Raw genomic sequence first — 25,734 nt, 5'->3', positions numbered from 1 at the left:
GGCATAGGGCTCTCCCTTTGCTGTATTTTAAAATTGATGAATGTTTTCTTTGCTCCTGTTGTTAGTGTCCCCTCCCTAAGTTTCATAGTGCCCAAGCCCTTAGAGTTCCTACTGGTTATACTTTATCAGGATCTTTCCTGTCTCCAAAAGTGCTCCATGCTGCCAGGCTACCTATTTGACTTTATCCCACAATAAAGATAACGAATTCTTCAGTAAGTTGATCTCTGCTAGGTGTTTGTTAAGAGCAATATAAATAATTAATTTATACTTACTAGTAATTTACCCTGAAGTACTTTCAGTTTTAAGAAATTATCCATATATCAGATTTTCTAATGAATACCAGAAATAAGTGTATAAATTAAGGTTTATCATTTGGGTTGCGTCTTTGAAGATGACTTGCTACCATAAGTCATGACTGCCTGGCCTGTAAATCTGCCCTGAGGTCAACTTCCCTGAGTTGTGGCGTGGTTTTTTTGTTGGTTTGTTTTCCATAGCTTTAAGAATTCTAAAAAATTAGAATTGTTGAGCTACTTTGGGAAGTAGAGAGTATCTTGTGTTAGAGATATTATAAAGGAGGTTTATGTATGTATCAAATGATAGACTTGATACCTAAAAATCCCTTTTAGCTTTAAAATTATATTTATTCCTTTCTGTACTTCAGAATACACCAGAGCTCCCTCAAGTTCTTAGTTTTTCTCCCCACAGCCTCAGTGTTAGCAAGTGGACAGCCTTCGACAGTAGAGAGGTGTAGGGAGGCGTTGGTTGCAGCTCTCTTCATTTGTGATTCACTCTTGTAAGTCAGTTCACCATGATACCTGTGTAGAGTTATAGTATCTGCTATGGGGCATATAATGGATATTGTAACACATGGAATCTGGGTTAAAAGGTGTTTTTAAATTAGTGTCAGAACATACTCAATTGATTGTATAAATGAAAATGCAACCTGCCTCCCTTTCAGATACTTTTTTAAAGTTACCTTAAGATTTGGAACATCATAATGTGCAATATGAATACATATGGTTAAGGATACGTAAAAGTGATGTATCTTTATTTAGATAGCTATGAAAAGAAAACTAATTTCTAAACCATTTTGGTCAGTTGTCATTAAGTCCAAATTCCAAAAGAAGAATGTGGGCCTTGATTTTAAGTCGTAGCTATATATGAGGCTTTATTCTGTGCTTTAGAAAATAAATAAAGGTGGGCTGTTCTTTTAGTTTGCTTTTTTTATTTTTTTTATTTTTATTGTTGCAGTCGCTTAGAATATTAACAAGTAAGTTCAACAGAAGCCATTTCTTTTCCATTTTGATAATATAGGCTAAATTTGGCCGAAGGTGGACCAAAATCGCAAAGCTAATTGGAAGTCGAACTATTTTACAAGTGAAGAGCTATGCGAGACAGTACTTTAAAAATAAGGTAAGCCGAATATAACTATCCTAGTCAATAATATTTTAAGTAAATAAAATGAGTAAGAAAAAGTAGTTTTTAATTCAGGCATTAAAGTCTTAATGTTCCAAATTTTTATAGTGGAAGTATTTTATACCCATAAAGTACTCTACAGATATTTATCTTCAAAAATCTCAAAGCATATCTTCTGTGTTATGATTGTCCCTGTTTAAATAAGTATTATTATTATTCTACTTAATTTCATATAGTTAAATAGAACAAAATATTAATTGTTCATTTAAAATGTAGTAAACACTTTAAAGGAAAGCACTATAAAGGTACAATATACCAATGATATATTCAGTTTAATAACATTGTACTTATCCTGTTTTTTGTGCCAATGGTTAAGTTTTAAAATCATAATGTTATGAGGGTTTTATCTTGATTTTAATAAGGTAAAATTAGATGGTCCAGAAAAGGAAACACCGAATCAGAAGAGCAGCAGTGATCTTCAGATTAAAAGTGAAGACAAAAGCACAAAGGCATCGACACCATCAAGTTTACGGGGACGTGCTGATCCCAACTTGAATGCTGTAAAAATTGAAAAGTTATCTGACGATGAAGAAGTAGACATCACAGATGAAGCAGATGAGTTGACTTCTCAAGCACCCCTGGAGAATTCTAGCAGCGATCTTTTATTAGACATCCCTAATAGTAAAAGTCATGAAACCTACCAAGGAGAATTTATTACTTCTGACAGCCAGGAGGATCCCATTTCTAAATCTCCCAAGGAATATCTTCAGAATTCAAAGCAAGGTGAGATGGAAACACTTTCAAGCTCAGGAATTAAATTTTGGACTGAAAAACAGAGCACCAGTGAGAAAAAGTCAGTTGAATTAAATGATCAGAAATGTAATAAACTGATGAAAAACTGTGATAAGCATGATGGAAATGGAATAGTAGATGATTCCAGGCTGTTGCCATCTCCGGAGCCTTATGAAGTTCAGAAAGATTTGAATGATCATGAAATGCGTTTTCATTCTTCCTGCCAAATGGAGGAGGAGCACCATGAGGAAGAAGAGCTTAAGCCACCAGAGCAAGAAGTAGAAATAGATAGAAATATTATTCAAGAAGAAGAAAAACAAGCAATTCCTGAGTTTTTTGAGGGGCGCCAAGCTAAAACACCAGAACGCTATTTAAAAATTAGGAATTACATATTGGATCAGTGGTAAGCAAGAATTATAGATGCTGTTTTAAAACTTATGATACCCTAGAGTGTTTTAATTAGGCTTATGTTTTAAAACTTATGATACCCTAGAGTGTTTTAATTAGGCTTATGCAGAATTTAGTATTTTACAATGCTAATGATCCAGAGAGCTTTAACATAATATATTTCAATAGGCAAGACTTAAAATTTCTCGTAGTGAAACTCTTTTTGGAAGGTTTGGTAAACATTGTCATCTATAGCTATCTTATCCATCTCTGTTCGTTAAGAGTATTTGGGCCTGGAAATAAAAAGGGATGGATGATTGCCTTAAGAAGCACTTTCTTAGGACAATGTTAGGAAGATACAGAAAAGGGGGATAACATCTTTCCTAGCTTATCCTGTACTTTGAAATACAAAGAAAGAAAACTGTCACAGAAGGATAGTGTCATTAAATGTGGCTAGATTGCAGAAACCATTTTCCTGAGTAGCTGCTTTAAATGCTTACAACTTTGAACCTGTGGCATAATCTGTTCATTCCTTCATCCAGCTTCTTCAGGAAACGGGAATTTTTGATATATGAATTACCCTCTAAATTGTTGGTACCTTTTACTTAAATTATTTAGTGAGGGATAGGGAGCATAACAAAAAACTTCCCACCTTATTAGCCTAAGTACCCTGCAAGTAATTTGAATTTTTCATAATAATTTAAGGCTTCATTAAACATTCATAATTGTTGTTACTGCTTCAGGATTGTGTAGGGCCATCTTTACAGAGGGCTTCTGCTATAACCTAGGAAGATTACCAAAGGAAAATAGGGTTTTTAAAATCAGTAACCTTCATTTTGCCCACACAGTATTAAGTGATTTTGCTTTTAAGGATAGCCATATTCTAAAAGAAAGATTTTTGTTCTTGTTCTTGCAGACAGTTGAGATTGTTACAAGTACAAGTTCTGGGTAAGGGTATTATCAAAGTGAAGAATACTTATAAGGAACAACTGACATTGGCATAGTACTTTACGGAAAGCTTTTCTGTGTCTAACTTCTCAACAATCCTATAAAATAGGAGGTGGTATTTTCTCTATCTGATAAAATGATTCTGAGGTCAGGAGAGGTTTAGGGACCTGCCTTTGATTATATAACCAGTTACTTACAGACTTCAGTGCAAGTCTTGACTCTATAAATCACTTTTTCCCTTATTCCATATTGCCTAATTCACACTGTTAAAAAAGATAAATTGGATCTCTATTGCTATCTAATTTTGATTTTGGAAATAAGAGGATAAATGGCCAAAATTGAATGATTTCAAAATAACTCCAAAACGCCTATATGAATCATCAGTGAGTACTTACTGTTACTTTAATCAAATTTCATTTGTTACTTTGAATTTTGGAATCTGTGAGGCAGAATAATTTATATAGATAATATAAATTGTATAGCAGTAGTTTCCTAATGTTATTTGCCTTGGTTCATGAAACCAGTTAATAAGTAAGTGTTGCTGTTTCAGTAGGTGAGAAAGCAAAAAGAAATGTTTGAACGGGAACTCAGATGTTCTCTTTGGAAAGAGAAGAGAGAGTGGTTAGGGACTGGATATGGTATTAAAAAAAATAGAAGGAAAAGTTAATGTTTTAAAAATAAAGAGAGGCCTGCTATATTTGTTTGTAGCTAAAAGATCCTTTTCATAAAAGCACATACAATCGACTTCCTGTTTAGGGAAATTTAGTAAAAATAGTAACCAATATCATTATTGAATGCCTACCAAATGCCATGCATTGTGTTTAAATCATCTCCAATCCTTTTGACAACCTGTCCTCATTTTACAGATGAGAACAATGAGTTTCAGAGGGTAAAAGGAACTTGTTGCAGGTCACTCTAGGTGAAGGTGATTTCCAGGGTTTGTAGTTTTGACTCCTTTTCACCCTTCCAGCTCAGGGCCTTGACCTAGACTTTTCATTCTGTCTTGGATGCTTCACCTCCAGAACCTGATGAATTTTGCTTCTTTATCTCATTCAGGTCTGCTCAAGGGAAATTAGAAGCCTTCTCTTACCACCCTATCTAAAATAACTCTCATATATCATTTCTCTCATTCTCTTACCCTGTTTTTAAATTTACCATCATAGAACTTATTACTACTGAAAATATTATATTTTTGTGTGTGTCTTGTCTCCCTCCCCACCCCCCCCCAGTGATAATGTTGGTCTCCACACAAGGACAGATTTTTTTGTCTTATTTGTTCATTGTTAAATCCCTAATGCTTAGAACAATACTTGGAATACAGAAGCCTCTCTCTTTGTTAGGGAGAAAAGATTGAATGAATGAGTCATCATTATATCATGAACAGATATTTTGAGAGGCTTTATCCTTTGTTCAGCACTGTACTAAATTACTAAGTTCTGCTTAAAGCCTTGTGATTTGGTTAATTGTTAATTACATCAATTCAGTTTTTAGACTTATACAGTTTTTTGGTAGCCAGTTACACCATGCTCATTTATGCTTTCTTGCCTTCATTTGTGTAGTTTCTTTTCTTTCTAAACATTTGAAATCTCAGCTTTTTCAATGGAACTTTTGAAACCCTCCTGCATCACAAATTACTTTTTACCTTCCCTGAAATTCTATAGAATTTATGATTTCAAATTTGGTTTTTCCTTAAAGAGCCTTCCCTAAATACCCTCTCTAAAATAGTCTATGCATATTTGTCTCACTGTATCATTTTTTCTTCCTAGCATTTACTGCCACCTGACAATACAATAGATACTATTTACTAATTTATTGACTGTCTTCCCCATTAGAATGTAAGGTCAGGAACTTTATTTTATTCATTTCTGTGTCCTTTGTACCTAGAACAATGCCTGATTCAGAGTATACAAAATAAATATTTGTAGGATAAAATAAAGATTGAATATGAAATACCTATGTTATATAATTTATTTGAATACTTGATTTATAACGTCTGTTTGCATCCTGACTGTCACTTCCTTAAGTAAGTGCTTTAATTTCTGTGACCTTTTTGCTTCTCATCTCTAAAATGAGAATAATAAAATCTCTTGTAGAGTTGTTGGTGAGGATTAAGGGTGTGTAACTCTTGGGTACACCATCTGGCATAAGCACTCAGTAATTGTTTGCTACTTTTATTTTCTATTACTCTTATATTTATTTTGTACCATCTACCATGGTACATTAAATATATTAAATAAATACGTGTTTTATTGTATAAACCTCATTTTTTTCATAGTCTTTGTGCATTTCTTGATCCCTTTAGGATCCCCTATAATATCTGTTTGTGTTTTCCACTGAGAATAAGCACTTAATATTTATTGGCATAATGATTAAAAACTATTCTAAAACTTTTAAGTATTTGTAAGGTAGTTTATAATGAATAGATACTGCCCAACAAAGTAAAAGTAGATGAACTTAGTGATATATTAAAAATTCAAGAAGTCTAATACTGCATACTTTTAATACATTATCAAAGTGCCCTTTTTAGTCAGAGATTCAGACTTGAATTTGGATCTGTAGAAATAAGCTTCTAACTTAAAATTCCTGGGATAACTGGAATCTATTGAATTTAATATTGGGAAAGAAATGATATTTGTAAAAATCACACTATACTTGTAAGTTATTGTATCACTTAAAGATATTTTATTTCAGAAAAAAGTACACTTGGGTGTTATGTATTAATGTTGTATTTACTACACATTTACATATTGAGAGGGGGTAAATTTTTAAGATATTTCAACTATTAAAAGTTTTCCCCAGAAATCTTTTTTCATGTTTTTATTTATCCAAAATAATTGTACTTCCATCTCTTAATTAGGGAGATATGCAAACCGAAATACTTAAATAAGACCTCAGTACGTCCTGGCCTGAAGAACTGTGGGGATGTTAATTGTATTGGACGGATTCATACATACCTCGAATTGATAGGAGCAATCAATTTTGGATGTGGTAAAAATAAAAACCCAACAACATCTTTTACTTGACATTTTTATCCTTACGGCACCCATTAATTTCTTTGATGGGTAGAATTCAGGTAGATTTAGGTATATATATATATATAACATTCTGTAACATTTTGGAATAAATGTATTGAGATTTTGCTGTAAAACAGATTTATGTTGATTAAACTATATTTCCCTTTGACCTACAGTGAAAATTGGTGGTGCTATTTTTAAAGGAAATACATGCAGTCTAAGGAGTAGAAATAATTTAAGAATGCAGTTCTTTGTCAAGTAAAAGTAAAATTATTTTATGAAAAGTCTAATAATAGCCCATTTAATTTGCAAATGTTGTATTCATGCAAGAAATACTGTCTAGCAGTGTTTAAATAAAGGAAATAATTTATGAGCCTCTACGCTTAAATGGAATAAAAGTGCCAAAATATTTTTCATGGAAGAGTTTTTTCACCCTACTTTTTCTCAAATATAAAAGTTTATGAGTATGTATTTTTTAAAATGTATTTTACCCTTTTATTAACATGACACAAAGTTTTTGAAGAAAGATAATGCCATAGTTGCAAAGTGATAAGGTAATTAGAACCTTGCAACCCATGGCATGAGAAGAGTATTCTGTAGTCTGTGTCTGTGAAAAGACAGCTAACCAGAAAACTTCCTGTCAGAGGTGATTTTATTTTATATAGAGGTAGATAGAATTTACAGTCTGCCCTGAGGTCTTTGTTTTAGTGTCTTTCTTTGCCCAAAGCACGCTTTTCAGGAAAACTTAGCTTCCTCAGCCACTAAAAGAAAAATGAAGTCATGTTTTCTATATTAGACTTCCAAAGTTAGCAAAGTAGACTTAATAAAAAATTAAACAAATTACCCGTTTCCTAAGTATCACACTTTATTGAGATTTCCTTATGAATAAACAATAGCACTGCTTTCTTGTGAGAACTAAGTGGCACATAAAATATGTGATTGTGGAATAGGATAGAAAAATAGAAGCTGTGGTATAAAGAAACTTAGAAATTGGTTTATATAGTCAGTGTAGATGTGTCTTCCTTTTTAACAAATGAATTCTTAAAAAAATAGATTGTTTTGTTTTTCCTGAATTCCAATAGAACAGGCTGTATATAACAGGCCACAACCAGTTGATAAAATACGGATCAGAGACAGAAAAGATACAGCAGAAGCATACCAACTTGCCCAGCGTCTGCAGTCCATGGTAAGCAGTTGCCTCTCTCACTAAATGATCTCTCCAAATTGCTCCTTACCCCGTAAAGTAAGGTATGTCTACTTTTCTTCAACTGTTTGACAAGTGGCCATTTAATGTAAGAACATATTTTCTCTTGTATTTTACCTTGCCATTCACTTTTCTGGTTTCCATTCAATTTCACATAGGTTTATAAGGCAAAAACAAACAGATAAAATCCTCAAATTTCACTGGCAACCTTTACACAGAAGTATAATGTTTTGCTAAAATGACTTTAAACTGCTTGGTTTTGGTTTCTAAATCTAACTTTTTTTTAACTGTACAGTTAAGCTCTTTTTTCTCTTTTAGTTATTTTTGTTTGTTTAAAATTTTTATCATAAGATTCAGCTTTTTGGAATAGCTATCCAAAATATTTTAGCCTTTATTTTTTTAATTCTTGAGGTTAGTGAGTTTTACAGTAGTTTAAGATTCATGAATCTTATTTCAAAAATAAGTGATCCAGCAAGTCTCCTATGAGGCAGAGTCATGCTGTGAACCAATAAAATAGGTTAAATTGGTAATAGGTGAGATAAAAAAATATAGATGATAAAATGGGTATCTTTCTCAGAGTATCTGGACTGTAAACCAGTTCTACCTAAATTTTCTTTAAGAAAGGATGTTTTCAAATATAGTTGCTGGACATGTTGCTAGTCAGACAGTGACCTCTGTCAGCTAGTCCATTTAAAGACTTTAGTATTGAGGTTTGCAAAACTGGATAGTAGTAATCCAGTTATCCAATTTTGTAATTTTTTACTATTTGTATTAACTAAGCAATATTTTCCTTTCTGAGGCTGAAATATAATTATTTTGCTTCTACTTTTAAATATTCTCCCTCTTGTGGTGTGTTCTTAAAAAAATTTTTTTTAATGTTTTTATTGATTTTTGAGAGAGAGAGAGAGAAACATCGATGTGAGAGAAGAACATTAATCAGTTGCCTCCCAGGTTGCGAACTCAAAACCTGGGTACATGCCCTGACCAGGAATCAAACTGGCAACTTTTCAGTGCATGGATTGACATTCGCTCAACCAGCTGAGCCACACTGGCCAGGGCAGTCTTAAAAATATTTTTTGTTTGAGTGTTTTAGCTCCCAAATGGTGAAAGAAAGTGAAAATTAAAGAAGAAATGCAAGTAGAATACAGAAAATAATCAGTTTTATTTCTAAGCAGAGTGCTAACTATTGAAGATTAATAAAACAAACTTTAGTCAGGCATTGCTGATCAGGGATTACAATATATTAATTGAGAAATTGTTTTTTAGAAAATTATTTTGATTTTGTTATGAATGTGCTGTAATTTCTCTAAGTTAATCTTGGTAATGTATGATTTTTTTAAATCTCATCACAGCGCACAAGGAGGCGTAGGGTCCGAGACCCGTGGGGAAATTGGTGTGATGCAAAAGACTTAGAAGGACAAACATTTGAGGTAACTTTGACCTTTTCAAATGGCTCATTAGTGAAAGTTGTTTTGTCAGTACTTATTTGTATATCTTAATGTCACAGATATTACACTTTTTGAAATATGTATACATATATATGTCTCATTTCTATGTTAATTGTTTTGTCTAGAAGTCACTAATTAATAGCAAAGTAGAAGGTGTTGATGGTGCAGTTAACTAGGAGTTTGACTCATTTTCAGAACTTTGATTATCTTTTTCTACATTTGCTCTCTAGCTCAAGAATATCTTCCAGGGGCCAGGAAGTTGGTATGCCCAGTTCATTTCAGTAATCATTGTTGAATGACATTCTCATACACCAATTAAAATATGTCCCGAGCATTAGACATAATACAAATATTAAAGTATTATTTCTACTAATAAAAGCTATGTTTCTAAAGAGAAAATAGGCAATGAATGTGTGTATGTATATACCCACAAGCATTCTACATATATAATTTGATTATGAACAACCAGTGCAGTAGAATGGTGTGAGAGCAAGGGAGCATCCCTGAAAGGAGCCACTCACACACATTTGTGTCTTTCCATATGCCAGGTTTATTAGGGGACACCTCCTCCACAGAGAGGGAGAGCTTATGCTATAAAAGCAAGCAGAGTGAGAGCCAGTCTCAAAGTCCTAGTCACTGGAGGTGGGTGTCAGCTTTAAGCCAGGCAGCTACAGTGGTGGCACACATCTGGAGAAGTGGAAATCCAGCAGGGCTCTGAGGGTGACCTGTGGTACAGCTAAGCTCAAGTGTTAGCTGGTCAGAGCTCTGAGTTCTTACCCACCAGGGTGGTGATCCCCCTCTCTTAAAAGTGTCTGGATGGAGTCCTTATCCAGGTATTCAGACTTGTGGTTTTGGTCATTCCAGGCCCCTCCTAAAGACATTACCGTTACATCCCATTACCTCAGTCTTGACATAGCACTTGACATCACTGTCATGGCTGATAGTGACTCCATATTGGATTGTCAGAGGTATCCAAAAATTCCCCTCTGCTCATGCTCTATACAAATGGAAAATATGAAAGTGGATAATACCTCCCTCAAAGGATTGTTGTGAGAATTCAGTGAAATAAATAAGATGTACGAAGGTCTTAGTAGCAGGTACTCAGTAAGCCTTGCATGTATCATGTACTTGATAAAAGTTCTCTTTTTTTTTTTACCCACTCCCCTTAATCTCACACCTGAGAACTATTCTAGGCATAACAGTTGGTAATATGTGGTTCCATCGCTTCTTGGCCTTTTGGCTAAGATCAAGTATAGTAATACATGGTTCCTACCTGGAAGTAACTTAGATTTCTAGGAGGAAAGATAAAACCCGTGGTAAGTTACATAACACTGGTCCCAAGAAGTATAAGGTCCTCCCAAAGGATGTGATTGGGGAAGGTTTCACAGAGGATGTGATGTTTCATCTGTGGCAGGAAGATGAGCTGGAGAATCTCAAAATGTAGATGATGGTGTTTCAGGGTAGAGGAGCAGTATAAACAAAGGTATAGACATGGAAAAACACATAGCTCATTGGGGCTAGAGTGTAAGATTGGTAGCAGAAATGGGATGAAACATTTATATTTACATAGGACTTACTATGTATCAGCTACTATTGTCAGTATTTTACAATCATTAACTCATTTAATCTTCACAATAACATCATGACATTGTTATTACTTCTATATTCCCATTTTAAATATGAGGAAACTAAAACAAAGAAAGCTTTAGTAACTTTTCTGGGGTCACCCAGCTAGTAAGCAGCAGAGCCAGGCATTTTACCTCCGGAATCTGCTCTTTATCATGACCACTGGAATGTCTCTCAGTTGTGAAAGAAAACTCAATACAGTAGGACTTGCTGACTAGAAATGGGAAATAAGAACAAGGAAGGGCCCAGCCAGGCATGGCTCAGCAGTTGAGCATCGACCTAGGATCCAGGCCATCAGGGTTCGATTCCCGGTCAGCCTGGGTTGCGGGCTGCAGCCGATCAATGACTCTCTCATCATTGATGTTTCTATCTCTCTCTCTCCCCCTCCTTTCCTCTCTCTGAAATCAATAAAGATATATTAAAAAAAAAAAAAAAAAAAAGAGGAAGGATTCAGGTGATCCTGAGGTTTTTAACCAGGGTCCCATTAATTGAAATGAGGAAGTTAAGAGAATGAGTCAATTTGAAGTTTGGTAGGGCTGTATATTTTGGAACAATTTTTTATTTTTATTTATTTATTTTTAATATATATTTATTGATTTCAGAGAGAGGAAGGGAGAGGGAGAGAGTTGAAACATCAATGATGAGAGAGTCGTCATTGATCAGCTGTGAGCCTGCAACCCGGGCATGTGCCCTGACCGGGAATTGAACCATGATCTCCTGATCCTAGGCCCACGCTCAACCCCTGAGCCACGCCCGGCGGGGCTGGAACAATTTTTTTTCCAACACATTATTCAGCATTTCTGTTTGTTAGTAGCAAGAAGGAGACATATCTATGAACCTTGTCTTGCTCTCACATGCCCTTAAATATGGTTTTAAAGGAGTATTTTTATTCTACCTATCAGTGGTTGATGGACTCCTTGATCAAGTGGTGTTTTATATTTTAGCATCTCTCTGCTGAGGAACTGGCAAGAAGAAGAGAAGAGGAAAAATGCAAACCTATTAAATCTTCAAAAGTGCAAAGACCAGCAAAAAGGTATAGTTAACATTATATAAATGTGATACTTTAACTTATCACAAATGATTAGAAAATGTGTGGAAAAATACTCAAAATAGCTGCATTATATTGTTCACATTAAGTCAAAAAATACAGGTAAAACTTTTGAAATTTTTTACTTCACTGATTATCATTTTGGGAGACCTTGAGCACAAGTTTTAAATTTGTTTGGGTTCAGTGAATATAGGATCTAACCTATGTTGTAAAGGGGCCTTGTTGACGTGGTCATTTAACTGAGACATTATGAACAGGTAACCTCATGAAATGACTGGTTCTGTCTTTAGGTCGTGCTGATGGTTAGCAAAGTGTTTTTTGTTCTTTTATAATCTAAAAATGAAATTTAGATCTACTTATCACAGTTTATATTTTCATGAACCCTTTATTCTTAGTCAACTCTTCACTTGCTGAAGGCTTACTAATCAGCTATTGAAAATTTTTTTCTAGAATTTTTTTAATACTCAACATCTGATTCCTCTGTTTCTAAAATCTGCTTATTTTATGTTTTGAAACAAGACCAATAATTGCCAGCTCTGAGGCTTCCAGTAATTTTCCCATTCTCTGCAGCTCCTCAAAAACAGGGACAGTGGTTTCACATGGTTCTTCTGTGCTCTGGGATGCGTATGTGCTCTTGCTGTTTTCTCATCTATCTTGGCCTTTAGTTTCTTTTTATTCATGTTGATAAGCACTTTCTACTTTGAAAATCTTTCTTCTTTATTCAACAAATTTTTTTGAATGCCTAAAATATGTCAGGCACTGTTCGAGGCCCTTGGAATACAGCATTCAGTAAACAAGGTAGTATATGTGTTCTCCTGGAGCTAATAGTCTCAGGTAGAATAGACTCAACTAAATAATTCTGCTCTTTTTCAGTTGTGTTAACATGAACATGTTTGTTTGTTTGTTTGTTTCTCTGAACATAGCTTAAAAAACCTTTTTATTCTTAATATATCCTTCAGACCTCAATTCTTTACTGGTCAAAGCCTTTCTAACATTTCTCTTAGATTTATTTACTCATGCCTTTGTATCTGGATTTGCTTAGGTGCCTCTCTTCACATCTTTCTTTTAAATTTTTTTCTTCATTTTAAAATATGAGTTTATTATAGAACTTTCTACATACATTAATTTCTGTAGCAGAACTGTCTGTCATTTATTCATTCAACAAATATTTATTGAGTTCCTATGCTGACCATATTATTATACCAACAGAAATGTTTTTGAGAGACTTACATCTTTGTTGACATTTCTTTCAGGTCTCATGTCAGGGAATTGGTTAATCTCCATTGAACTTTTTGAAATCTACTTTTAGTGTAGGACATGTGTGGCTATTTTTAATGCTCTATTTTTTGGGTATTAAAAGAAATTAAGACAACAGAATTACTTTCTCCCAAAAGTCCTATTGTTCCCTCCCCCCCTTTTTAAAAATGAAGTCCAAAAGTGCAGTGTTGCTTTCAGAAGGATATGGAATGTTTTAAGAAATTCTCCTCATTTGAATATTTTTCTCTCAGACAGTAGGTTTCGGTTTTTAATACACATTTTCAAATTTGTAAATAAATGTTATTTTCCTAATCTTGTTGAGATTATATTAGAAATAAATATTTTTCTTCTTTTTCAGCTCATTTGATCCTTTCCAACTGATACCTTGTAATTATTTCAGTGAAGAAAAGCAGGTACTACTTATGCACCACTGAATGACCATAAATAATGCCCTCCTGTCAGACATGAAACACTTCTTTTTCAGTGTATGCAAGGCATATATATATGTGTGAAATAGTGGGCGAGTCAGGGTCTTTTCAGGGTCAGATGAGGACTACAGGTGAGGAAGGAGAGGGACTTTCTCTGCTAGAGTTTTAAATAGTAAATCTATTTTGAAGTTTGGTTCTCCCTGAGTTTTGATTGGTGGCAAGGCCTTGGTATGGAAGGTTGCAGGTAAAGGAGAAGGGGGTGGACATTCCAGTTGGGAGAACAAAATCTCTATTTTTATGCTCCCCCACTTTTTTTGTTGTTGTGTTTTTTTTATATTTCAGGAGCCATTTCAGGTGAAAGTGGCTTCAGAAGCACTTTTAATAATGGATTTGGTAAGGATAATCTATTGTGTTTACTTAGTTATTCTGATTTGTATTCTTGTGTATTTTTATTGCAGGCATAAGAGAGAGTATGGAAGACCTGTATTTTGGATCTTAACTATCCTCTTTTACAAGGAATCTAAAAATAAGTCTTTTCTTTTGGAGAAAAGCCAAACATTGCATGTTTCCATATTTTAGAGAAAATAAATTAATGTGAGTTTTTGCAGACTGTTTATCATCATTAACCATATTTTCATTTCCTAGTATCCTTTGTCTGCTGCCTTCTAGATAACTGCGACAAAACACTACTCATATTTGTAGTTTCCTTGTTTGTACTAAACTACTGAGACTCCATAGTTGTGTGTTTATGGTCTTTTCCTATAGGAGGTTCTAGAGTGATTTTTTACTTTGTATCCTTATATCTTTCCTTAATAGGGAAAGCAATGGTATCTATTTTGTAAGTGAAAAAGTGACATCATGGAGTGTTTGAGTGTTTGGTTCAAAGCTTCTCAGCCAGCAGTGAAGATAGGTCTGAAATCTTAAGTCTCTGTGCTCTGAGCCTAGCATCTGGTTCCTCTAGCATGTTACTTTATATTAGCAAAGCATAATTACCATACTTGTTATGTGAGTTTTATTCTGATTTTTTTGTCTGGTGATTTGTTTGGGCTAAGTCTATCTTGTATTTCTTTTTTAGCATGCTCATGTGTCTATGGCAGAAGTGATTGGTTTGTTAGGAGGAAGATACTCAGAAGTTAATAAGATAGTTGAAGTAAGTTCTCAATTTTAAAGATTGTAGAAGTATTTTGTCCTGCTGCCATACCAAATATTTTTATAAATTTCAGTGGGTATAATTAAAATACAGATTTCTCCTGTGATATGAATGAGAACATGCAAATGTAGAATGTTATATATTCCCCAAAGTGACTTAACATTCTATTTATTGAGCACCTGTTTCCTTTTACCACTGAGAAAGAGGGAACACTGCCAGGCCTGCTTCCTCATTGCCTTCACCAATAAAAAGCTACAAATCCTACGAGGCCAGGAAGCATGTGTAACCTTATAGTTGAAGCTTGGTATGCATCATTCTGTTGAAATTATTATCATAAATAATAGGGGTCACTGAAAGAGTATGTTTGTACAGGTATTACATGGGCTGACCTGGAAAATGAACAGTTATTGTGACCTTGTTTAAATAGAAAAGAGAATTCTGAGTTCCTCACCTAGTCACACTTTTGGAGTATTATTCATTTGCAAGTTAATCAAAATAAAAGGCTTGGCTTTAAAAAGTTTCTGTATCTATGTATGAAAGAACTAAAACATTAAAGTAATAGAATTAACAGAATGTCAGTGTAATCATACAAGGATTAATCCTTTTTAGGTCTGTGCAGCAGAGCCATGTAATAGTCTGAGTACAGGACTGCAGTGTGAGATGGACCCTGTCTCACAAACACAGGCCTCGGAAGCCTTGGCTGTAAGAGGCTATAGTGTTATTGGATGGTACCATTCTCATCCTGCCTTCGATCCTAATCCTTCCCTACGAGATATTGATACTCAGGCCAAATACCAGGTATGTTTATGGGTCTTATGTGTATGCGTTCTGTAAATGATTGATTGCACAGTCTTCCTGCTCATTGCTTTTTATTACATAAATGTAATTTTAACATTTCTAGCAAAGTATTGCATATATTATATTCTTTACATCTGGAGTTTTGAAATAATTTGCATTTTTTCCTGATTACAAGAGTAATACATGTTTATTTAAAAATTTGGAAAATCAGTTATTTTGTTTAATACAGACAAGGCATCAAAGTAACAGTGATAATTACTCCCAGAGCCTTTAAAAGTTGATGGGAACAATTAGGATAGAGACTGGGAATACTTGAAATAATCAGGAACATAATATATATTTTGCATCTCTGAGAAATAGAAAGTTTTACTTCTGTAATTTTATGTTTAATATGTGAATGTTTTTGCTGTAGGCAGCTGTTTGTAAATTATTGCCATATTGAGAATGATTATAGCTGATGGGTTGTGAATATAATTAGTAAATATATTCCTGGCAATACAGATTTTTTAAAGGTTGGGTTGAACACATTTTGGCCTGAAAAATTTAGAGTATAGAATGAATGTATGAGACATTTCATTTAGTTGCTATTTGGGTGTGAAGTTTTAACACATCTTTTTGTTCCCTTTTCTTTTCATTAGATGTTTAAAATGTTAGTGTGGATAAATACTGACTTTTAAATTTATGTAGTTCAAACTAATTGTACTTTACTTTTCATTGTAGAGCTACTTCTCCAGAGGTGGTGCGAAGTTCATTGGAATGATTGTTAGTCCCTATAATAGAAACAATCCTTTACCATATTCCCAGATTACCTGCCTGGTTATAAGTGATGAAATTAGCCCAGATGGTTCTTATCGTAAGTTTTCAACAAAAACAACTTCACCCTGTTTCTATCTTTGTTTCTTAGAATTTTACAAATCAAAGAATTTACAACTATGCAAAACTATTTGATGGAAAAGTTTGTGCCCGCAACAGGGGAATCACTATTTGCATGTCACATAGTGCAACCACCCTTTTCCCTTTTATGATATCCTTCTAGATTCCAGTCCCCACTGTGTTACCGTGGCCACTGGGCAAAATGATTACAACATGGAGTAGAGTTATGGCCGAGCAGAATGTGTGTTAGTTACTGGAGATACTGCAATAAGCAAAATGAATGCAGACTGGCTTTCTCTGATGGCATACAAATGAAAAAAAGAAAAAAGTAAAATGACCACCCCACTGCCAGTTCTCCATGACCTCTTAGTTTAGGCTTAACAACGCCTAACTTTTTATATCTCTTAGCTTCCATTCTATCATAAGAAAGAATTTGGTTGGTTTAGCCCATCATATGACTTGGCTCCTTTGGATTTATATCTACTCATGGTCCAGTTAACTCTGGATGGGAATTAGTGTAGCAGCCCTTACACCTTTAGGATATTTATTCTCTCTTCTTTTTTTTTTTTTTAAACATATCTTTATTGATTTCAGAGAGAGGAAAGGAAAGGGAGAGAGAGAGATAGAAACATCAATGATCAGAGAATCATTGATCAAGCCCGCAACCCGGCATGTGCCCTGACCGGGAATCGAACCCTGATTGCCTACATCCTAGGTCGACGCTCAACCGCTGAGCCACGCCCGGGCTCTCTTCTTTATTCTTAATGCTCTAGTTTACTGTCATCTCTAGACACTGTCACTGCACATTGTATTCTTCCCCATTAGCTTATGAGCTCCTTGAAGGTAGGTATTATGTTATACTCATTTTTCTATCCTCAGTTTCTAGCACAAACCTGGCACAAAGTAGGTGCCAAGTGAATGTTTATTAATTTCTCTTTATTCTTAATGATGTCACTCAGATGCCCTGTCTTTGATAAAGACTTCCCAGCACTACCTCCATGTCATTTACTATTAGTTGCTCTGTTCTTTGTGGATCTGCTACACTTGTTTCCTGTCTTCCGGTCACTTTGTCTTGGTAGCTTGTCTTGGTAAATGGTAATTTATCTGTTTAACATGTCTCACTAAACTGTTAGCCCCAAAGAGCAGGAACTATCTTTGTCTGTGTATCTCTAGTAGCATTTGATTGCCTTGCACCTAAGAAATGATCCACACTTCGTAGATATTTGTTGGATGAATAATATTTACATTAACTTTAGTTCAAATGCCTTTAGTACATATATACATTGCTCTTTAGCCAGTATAATTTTACAAAAAGTTACAAAAGGAGGAATCACAGTTAACTTGTTCTCAATCTAAATAATTTCTTAATTTCATGATCTGATAGATTTTGGGAATGAACCTCTGCTCTGATGCTGTTCAATACAGTAGTTACTAGCTACATATGACTATTTAAATTAATTAGAATTAAATGAAATTTAAAATTTAGTTCCTAGAATTCCACTTCTGGCCAAAATGAAATAACAAGGACCTGCCTGAAACAAGCAAAAACTGGAAAAAATAGCCCCAAATTAACCAAACTTACGGACTTAGAAGAATTTCCAGGCACGGCACAAGGAGGAGAAACCCACCCAGAGCCAGGCAGACTCTGAGTTAAGGTGATAGAGGTGAGACCAAGGAGACCAAGGCAGCGAAATTTATAGGCCAGAGGGCCAGAGATCAGAAGGCCACATAGAGCAAACTCTGGAGATTGTAGAATGTACAATTTTAGTATTTATCAAGATACAAACCAACACGAGCGTGTGAAGAAACTGCCCCAGACAGGAGAGAGAACCACTTGAAAGAATGAGAGGGAGCAGTACTAGATTTCACAGCAGACAGCACACAGGTACTCAGTGTTTGTCATTATTGTGGAAAATTCCTATGGCTAGAGCTGCTGCTAAATGACTTGACCATTATTAACACTGCTTATTGGGTTTTAATCTTAGGTCCTTTGCTCCTCTTGGAAACCCTCTGGTTCAAGAATTAAGAATTTCTAGAAGCCATAGGATACTTTGTATTACAGTACTTCTTCTGGATTCTTTCTCCCTTCTTCCTTCTTTCCCTCTCTGTTTCTCTCTCTCTCCCTCTCTCTCTCTCACATGTTATCAAATTCCGTCTTTAAAATGTCTGTAATAATGGTTAAGCATTTTCTGTACTTGTAATAGGAATATACTTAGTGATTAGTTTTCTTCTGATTTTTTAATGGATAAAAATATTCATCACAAAAGGAAATTTTTTATTGGTTTTAGTGCCATTTTTTTAACTTAGAAAAAAACCTTAATACCAAATAGAACTGTATATTGTGTATGTGTGTGTGTGTTCTCATTGTTTTCCATCAGCGCAGACTGAAAATGCATTTATTTCTCTCTCTTACTCTCATTTTTGACTTTCATTAGGAGTTTTTTACCTGGATTTAGATTCCAGCTCTGGCATTTATTGGTTATTTTACTTCGGTTAGATTACTTTACCTCTCTCCTCCTCCTCTGCCACATCTGTAAAATGAGAAAAAATTATTATGCTTATAGGGGGTTGTAAAGATTGTCAATAATGTGTGTAAAGTGCTTAGCAAATGCTAGGGTATTCAATAGGTAGTTATGATTTTAACTACTGTCTGCTCTTAGTAGGTAATCAATGCATATCAAAGGATTATCACCAAAAGGAGTTTGCTTAATAGGTATAATGTGTCACTCTTAAGTTTTTGGAGGTGAGAAATGAAATGGAGGAGAATTGAGAAATGAAAAAAAAAAGATCAATTAGCATCAGGCCTGCTGTTCCCGTCCCTCCTTCCATACACTTGGAAAAAAAAGGGGTGGAGGGGAGAGTGTTTTCAGAGCATATTGACAAACTGTTTTATTGTGAGGAAGTATGGACACCTTCTGATTTGCTGGCTTTTGATTACTTGAAAAGCCTTATGATGGCAAAAACCCAGTTGAGAGGCAATGTAATGGAAAGGTTAAGAACATAAGCTCAGGCCAGAATGCCTGGGCTCAGGTCCTGGCTCTACCTCCTACTAGCTATATATGCCCGTGAACAGGTTATTCAACCTCTTTGTGGCTCAGTATCCTCATCAAAAAAAGAAAACAAATGACAATTTTGAGAGCTTATTCCATTTAACTAGCCTTACATATATAAAGCACTTTAAACTTAGCACATAGTAAGCATTATATAAGGGTTATTATTATAGTATTCACCACAGTAATGAATCACCTGAGCTTTTCCTTTAATACACTATAAATATGTAGAGTTACATGGGGAATAGGCTCATACTTCCGTGTTTTTCTTTCTAGCAGTGTACGTGATGCCTACCCCTTGGGCTCTTTTCCTCTAGAGTTAGCATGACAGGTTTGACTGAAGTGTAGGTGCTGCCTCTCCAGAATTAATCCTATTCCCTGTCTAGTCTTAGGTTAGCACCTATAGGGAGGTGGGATGAGTGTGGGCTCAGAAGTCAGGCAAATGTGCTAAGGTTTAAAATTCAACCTCTTCTATTTTATTAGTCTAAACAGATTGTATAACCTGTCTCAGCCTCAATTTTCTTACCTGTTAAATAGTAATAACGCTATCTACTTTATAACTTTGTTGAAAACCTTAATATAACCCGTGTTTAAAAAAAACAATCACTAGAATGGAATGTGTGTTGGTTTGCTTAGGTCAGTCTCAGTTTAAGCCTGTTGTTCTGGTTCAGTTATTAATAATGACCCCTTTCACTCAAAAAGTCTCTTAGTTTGGATAATAAATTATGCGATCATTTTACCTCTCACAGCTCCTTGCATAGAATTGTCATGTAAATGGCACTTATACTTTTCTTTATTAATATTGATTGCTTGGCATTAATATGCTTGGTGGACCAAGTTCAGCCAGGCAGTAAATATTTTTAATGACTGCCCACTATGTTAAAGTCTGTTCAGCTGGTCTGCCATGCTATGGTTGTGAAAACAGTGAAGGAAATTTTAAGTAATTAAAAGGAGATTAGAGATTTAAGAAATAGTTGATTGAAATATACTTCTTTATGCTTTTCTAGGTGTACCTTACAAATTCGAAGTACAACAGATGTTAGAAGAACCTCAGTGGGGATTAGTATTTGAAAAGACAAGATGGATCATAGAAAAATACAGGCTCTCCCATAGGTATGTGCTGTGGTTTGAGATGGTTGCACATCTGCAGCCTTTCTCATTAAATTATGTTTTAGAGAAAACCCAAGTTACATATAAAATTGTGATGTATGGCATCAGGGATAGTTTATTGCAGAACTGATTAGTTTATAGTACTTGTTTCATCAGTGTGTTTTCCTGTTTCTTCCAACAGCAGTGTCCCTATGGATAAAATCTTTCGCCGGGATTCTGACCTGACTTGTTTGCAGAAAGTAAGCTGCCTTCATTTTAATTGGTTCCTTTGTTCACAGTTTCTAAAGCTATTTATCTCAGTGTTTTCCCATGATGCCTAGTGCTTTGTGGATACATTTTCTGTTTCTTTTAGTGCTTTTTTTTTCTTTTTAAAATTAATTTCTAGGAGATAATTAGTAATATGTTTTGTTGCCCACACTTGCATATAGAAACAATACTATTTTAAAATAAATTTGTCCATGTTGGCTGATAAATTTCTTAGCAGGTTATTATTGTACACAATGGAGAACATTTTTCTCATTTTATTAAATTCAAGAGCACCATGTTTCCATTTAGCTTTAACAATTGATCATTTTTAAGAATGGTATTATAAATCTAGCAATTAAGTTTAAATGGTCATCTTACTTAACTTTCCAGTAGGAAATAAGAGTCTTGAATTCTTTTATTTCACTTCTAGTTCTGTTTATGAGTGTAATGAGTTAAGACCAGTAGACTGGCAACGTCTCTCTCTCTCTCTCTCTTTGTAGCAGTTTGGAAATAGAAAATGTAAAGATGCTAAGTTTCTTTTTTAATGTTTTTACCTCCTTCTATTATAGCCACTTTATCCTTGCTTTGTTGGAAGATTAATATGCACATTTCCCAGGAAGTAGACTCTAGCATCCTAATTTTGAAATGATAGAGTCCTTTGTATGTACATAGATTTTTTTTTTTTTTAATGGGATTTTTTGCTTTGTAAATGTAGCTACTCAAAAAAAGAGCACAGGCCCTGGCCGGGTGGCTCAGTTGGTTGGCGCTTTGTCCCATGCACCAAAAGGTTGTGGGTTCCATTCCAGGTCAGGGTTCATACCTAGGCTGTGGGTTCACGCCCCAGCTAGGGTGCATATGGGAGGCAGGCCATGCAGTTTCTCTCTCACATCGACATTTCTCTCTCTCTCTCTCCCCCTTCCTCTCTAAATGTCCATAAAAACATATCCTTGGGTGAGGACGAAAAAAATTTTTTTTAAATGAGAGCACAGTCACAAATTTGTCCAAAAGAAAAAGCATGTCACGCGTGCACATACAGTCTCAGGTCTGTTTCCTTATAAAAATCAGAAAGGAACTAACCTAAGCAGTCAGCAGTGGCTTCCTGAACTCTAGCTATACAAGTATTGCACACAAGTTTATCTGCAGCCATATTTAAGAAGAATGTTTTCATTGGAAAATGTGAGATTTATTATTAAATAAGGATAGTAATATAAATCTTCTTGTACTTTTCGTGAATTTAAATATAAAACTTTTCTTTTTCAACTAGCTCTTGGAGTGTCTGAGGAAAACTCTGAGCAAAGTGACAAATCGCTTCATTGCTGAAGAATTCTTGACTCAAATAGAAAACTTATTTCTTTCCAGTTATAAAAGCAAGCAGGGGAATGGAGTAGCTGAAGAGAACTGTACTGTGGGTCCAAAGGAATTGTTAATGTAATGATTTTAAACTAAGACATTTTAATCTTGACCCAGTAGATCCTACTGTCATTTATAACCTTGAAATTATTGTAATTTACTTAACAGTGGCACAGCTTTGATATTTTTTCTCTCGTTTACAAAATACAAAATTTGCTACATAAATCATGTGACTAAAAGAGATAAGGACTTGTTTTCATACAGTGAGTGTGTAAACTGGGGTCTGCCACAGTGCTCCCTCCTGAGAGTGGTCGCCAGCAAGCAGAGCAGCAGACTGAGGGCTGTCTGCTTTTCCGTTGTATTCAGGTTGATAAGCGGAATGTGTCTAATTTTTATTTCCCCCCGAACTAGTCATTCCATTTTTGGTATCTCATGTCTCATTAGGAACACTTCCACCCTTACCATGTGTTTTGGTGTGCGATTTGTTTATGGTTGCAAATGAAATATGGATGGTTGGTCACGGAGGAATTAATGTGGTTGAAAACTACTGGTTTAGTAAATCTAACAACATACTATGTGAGGCCAGGGGGAGGCATAAGGAGAAAGTCTTAACAATAGAGAAGAGACTCAAAGGAGAGAATCAAATCAGTTTTTTAATTATAGATATTTGCTTCCATTTTATTTTATAACAACAAAACTACAGGATATGCCATTTTCTCAGCTATCTGAAACATTTTGTATGGATTTCTGATATATAAAATAATTAACTTTAACTCTGTCCACTTACATTAGTATGTATGTGATGAAACTTCATTTAACTGCAACACAGATCATCAGAAACCTCAAACTAGATTCTTTTTCTACTGCCTGCTCTCAGTAGAAAGAAGCAAATTACAATAAAGCTTAAGTAAGTCAGAGATTTAATTTTAAAAACAAAAAAGCCTTCCAGCACATAGTACATGTGCCGCCCAGTTTCATATACTTTCTGAATCTACAACTGAAGTCAGCAAACTTTTTATGTAAAGAGGCAGTTAGTCCATAACTTAGGCTTTGCAAGACACATACTGTCTATCAGACGTGTTTTATATTTTTTTACAACCTTGAAAAATGTAAAACCATTCTTAGCTCATAAGCCTCACAAAATCATTGCTGGCCATTACCTTCCAACCCCTGCTCTAGAGAATTGCAGATAATTAGAATTTCTTTTCAGATGCATGAGCCTGAGACACTGAAAGATGTTGCATCATTTTCAAACAAAACTCAAAATTGTGATTTACATTCAGATACATTTTCAAATAAAACTTAATCATGCTGCCTGATTTATCCTAATAGATTGTAGTTTATTTCTATTGACCATCAAATTAATTTATAGCCATTCTCCAAGCATCTTATTAATAACAGGTTTATTACATCTAATCTGAGTGTGATCCTTTATTTTTACCTTTTTGGATATAATTTATAGCCAAGGAAGAATAAGGCAGTATTGGGAGGAGCAGTGAACCCTTTTAGATGGCTTGGGTCTTAACCTTGTGATTTTGGTGGATAAGCTTAACTTCTTTGGGCCTAAATTCCTGTGTATCTAAGGTCTAAGTTACCTTCCTAGCATCCTTCCAGGTCTGAAATCTTATGCTTCATTCTAATTGTTGGACTACTCAGCTGGAACTCTATAGTTTGAGATGGATGGTACAGTGCCCAAATGAGCAAATGTTTTTAAAGAAAACTGGTACTATTTCCATTTTTCTCTATGCATTTAGGATAAATAATGAAACATAACTTAAAAAGCAATTTACTTTGGGGAACGGAGTGTAAGAGCTCTGGACCAAAAATAAGGAAACCTGAGAGTTCTTACCCTAATTCTGTTACCAGCTTTGCTGTGTGACAATGATAAAATCATACAGCCTGTCTGGACCTCAAGCTCTTCACCTGGAATCCAAGGGTCTAAATTTTATGATTTAATATTTCTTTCCAGGTGCAGAAAAATGTACAATTCTGTAAAAGGTGTAATTCATTTCTTTCTGCTCTTCCTTTGGACATATTTTCCCCATTGTACATTGGGAACGGATCCTATTGATAAATTTAGGTGATGGAAAATAGTGGAGATTGTTAGAAGTTCTGTTCTCCAATCTGGGTCCTCTGCACACCAGTGGGTGACTGTATTTACTACGCCACACTACGAGGACTCAAAGGTGTAGTCTCAGTGTTCAGAGCTTTGAGAGCACAATTTTTTAAATAAAATATTTTTTAAAAACAAGCATTAAAAAAATCTCAATCCTACTATCTAGAAAACCATAGTTAACATTTTAATATAAATCCTTCCCTATTTTTTTCTTTTGGATAGTGTAATTTTAGAACATTAAAAGCTGTGATATTTCCTCCGCTCCTCCCTCATTCATCCTCCCTGCTTCCTTTTTTTTTCTTAGCATATTCTTAAAATATTTTTGCAGGTGCCCACATTCCTATCCCTGCCAGCCTTGGGCTATGAGGGTAGTTGAAGCAGGCAGGTCCTTGGAGAAACAGGAAGTCTGGAACCAATGGTAGTGTAGTATAGGAAGTTCAGGAGGCAGGGTCTCCAAGGGAAGCCTCCTCAAGTAATGTCACAGTATTGGAGGTAGGACTTGGAGCATCCAAGTCTCTTCAGCCTGATTTGGTTCTTACTATTGCACAAATAATAAAATAATGAATTTAATTGTTTTTCTTCTTCTAGCTTGGCTGGTAGAAATTGACACTAGTATTTCGTCACTGTTAGACTTAGCTCTCTTGAAAAACCTAATCCCAACTTACACTGAAAAAAAGAAAAATCAGTGGGATAAGATCAGCAAGGTCAGACTCGCCTTCCCTCTCCATTATTCCAGCGCGGCTCATTGGCCCCATATTCAGAGCTGCATTATGACTTTCGTGGGCCTTTGACACTTCTGTCTTCTTGAACCTCTTTTTACATTAAAAATTAATGCGTTATAATTGCATTTGTATAAAATGAATTTAACGTTATATATAAACATGTCCTTCAATTTAAGTTTTTTTTCCTTCTGAATTTAAAGGAAATTAAAACATTTTCATGGGCTTCTAAAAGTATTGTGGGCCTGAGGCATGGTGCCTAATAGATAAGTTGGCCCTAAGGCTGTCCTTAGAAAAATGGCAGTCGCTGTCCCTCCCCTGTAAAACCCACCTCACAAACCATACAGTAGCTTGGCCACCCAGCTAAGAACACATTGCAGTTCCCACGGCTTTAGAATTATAGATTGAACTTAGTTCTTAAAACTCAGGAGTATTGCTGGGACCATTCATCCTCAAAAAAAAAAAGATAGGTGACAGCAGTCAGTTTGAGTCTTCGGGTAGATATTTTGCTCTGATCCTTGGTCTGTAGTTTTGAAACTCATATCCTACCGCATATCCTACCGACTTTCCTCCCTCATTTCCCTCAAGCCTTGTCTTCATCCCCTCCCTCTGCTTGTGACCTGTCAGCATAGAGGCGTGAGATCGTCCATTCTGTCGTTTGTTGAAAGCAGGGCCTGAAGAATAGAGATGAACAGACCATTCTTATTTCCCAGAAGCTGATTAATGCTGCCCCAGGCTTCTCTCTCTCACTTTT

The 25,734-nt window shown here is 35.1% G+C and overlaps 1 protein-coding gene across 3 annotated transcripts in view; it reads left to right on the top strand.

Moving 5' to 3' along the window:
• Positions 1 to 25,434, top strand: part of MYSM1 (Myb like, SWIRM and MPN domains 1) — a 35,261-nt gene extending 9,827 nt beyond the window's left edge. Inside the window, exons 7-20 of one of the 3 annotated variants that reach the window (XM_081146030.1) lie at positions 1,315 to 1,413; positions 1,839 to 2,611; positions 6,401 to 6,531; positions 7,640 to 7,743; positions 9,114 to 9,191; positions 11,780 to 11,868; positions 13,499 to 13,553; positions 13,911 to 13,961; positions 14,644 to 14,718; positions 15,328 to 15,516; positions 16,237 to 16,369; positions 20,447 to 20,552; positions 20,731 to 20,788; positions 22,060 to 25,434. In XM_081146030.1, the coding sequence (XP_081002156.1) occupies positions 1,315 to 1,413; positions 1,839 to 2,611; positions 6,401 to 6,531; positions 7,640 to 7,743; positions 9,114 to 9,191; positions 11,780 to 11,868; positions 13,499 to 13,553; positions 13,911 to 13,961; positions 14,644 to 14,718; positions 15,328 to 15,516; positions 16,237 to 16,369; positions 20,447 to 20,552; positions 20,731 to 20,788; positions 22,060 to 22,227 (2,109 nt within the window). In that variant the 3' untranslated portion in view covers positions 22,228 to 25,434. The remainder of the gene's footprint in view (positions 1 to 1,314; positions 1,414 to 1,838; positions 2,612 to 6,400; positions 6,532 to 7,639; positions 7,744 to 9,113; positions 9,192 to 11,779; positions 11,869 to 13,498; positions 13,554 to 13,910; positions 13,962 to 14,643; positions 14,719 to 15,327; positions 15,517 to 16,236; positions 16,370 to 20,446; positions 20,553 to 20,730; positions 20,789 to 22,059) is intronic. The other 2 variants (XM_081146031.1, XM_081146032.1) reach the window with 2 other exon arrangements.
• The last annotated feature ends 300 nt before the right edge of the window (positions 25,435 to 25,734 follow it).

The sequence above is a fragment of the Miniopterus schreibersii genome, assembly GCF_964146895.1.
Source record: "Miniopterus schreibersii genome assembly, chromosome: 8".
Classification (NCBI taxonomy): domain Eukaryota; kingdom Metazoa; phylum Chordata; class Mammalia; order Chiroptera; family Miniopteridae; genus Miniopterus; species Miniopterus schreibersii.
The sequence above is the reverse complement of the archived record's forward strand: the minus strand, read 5'-3'. Positions and strand labels throughout refer to the sequence as shown.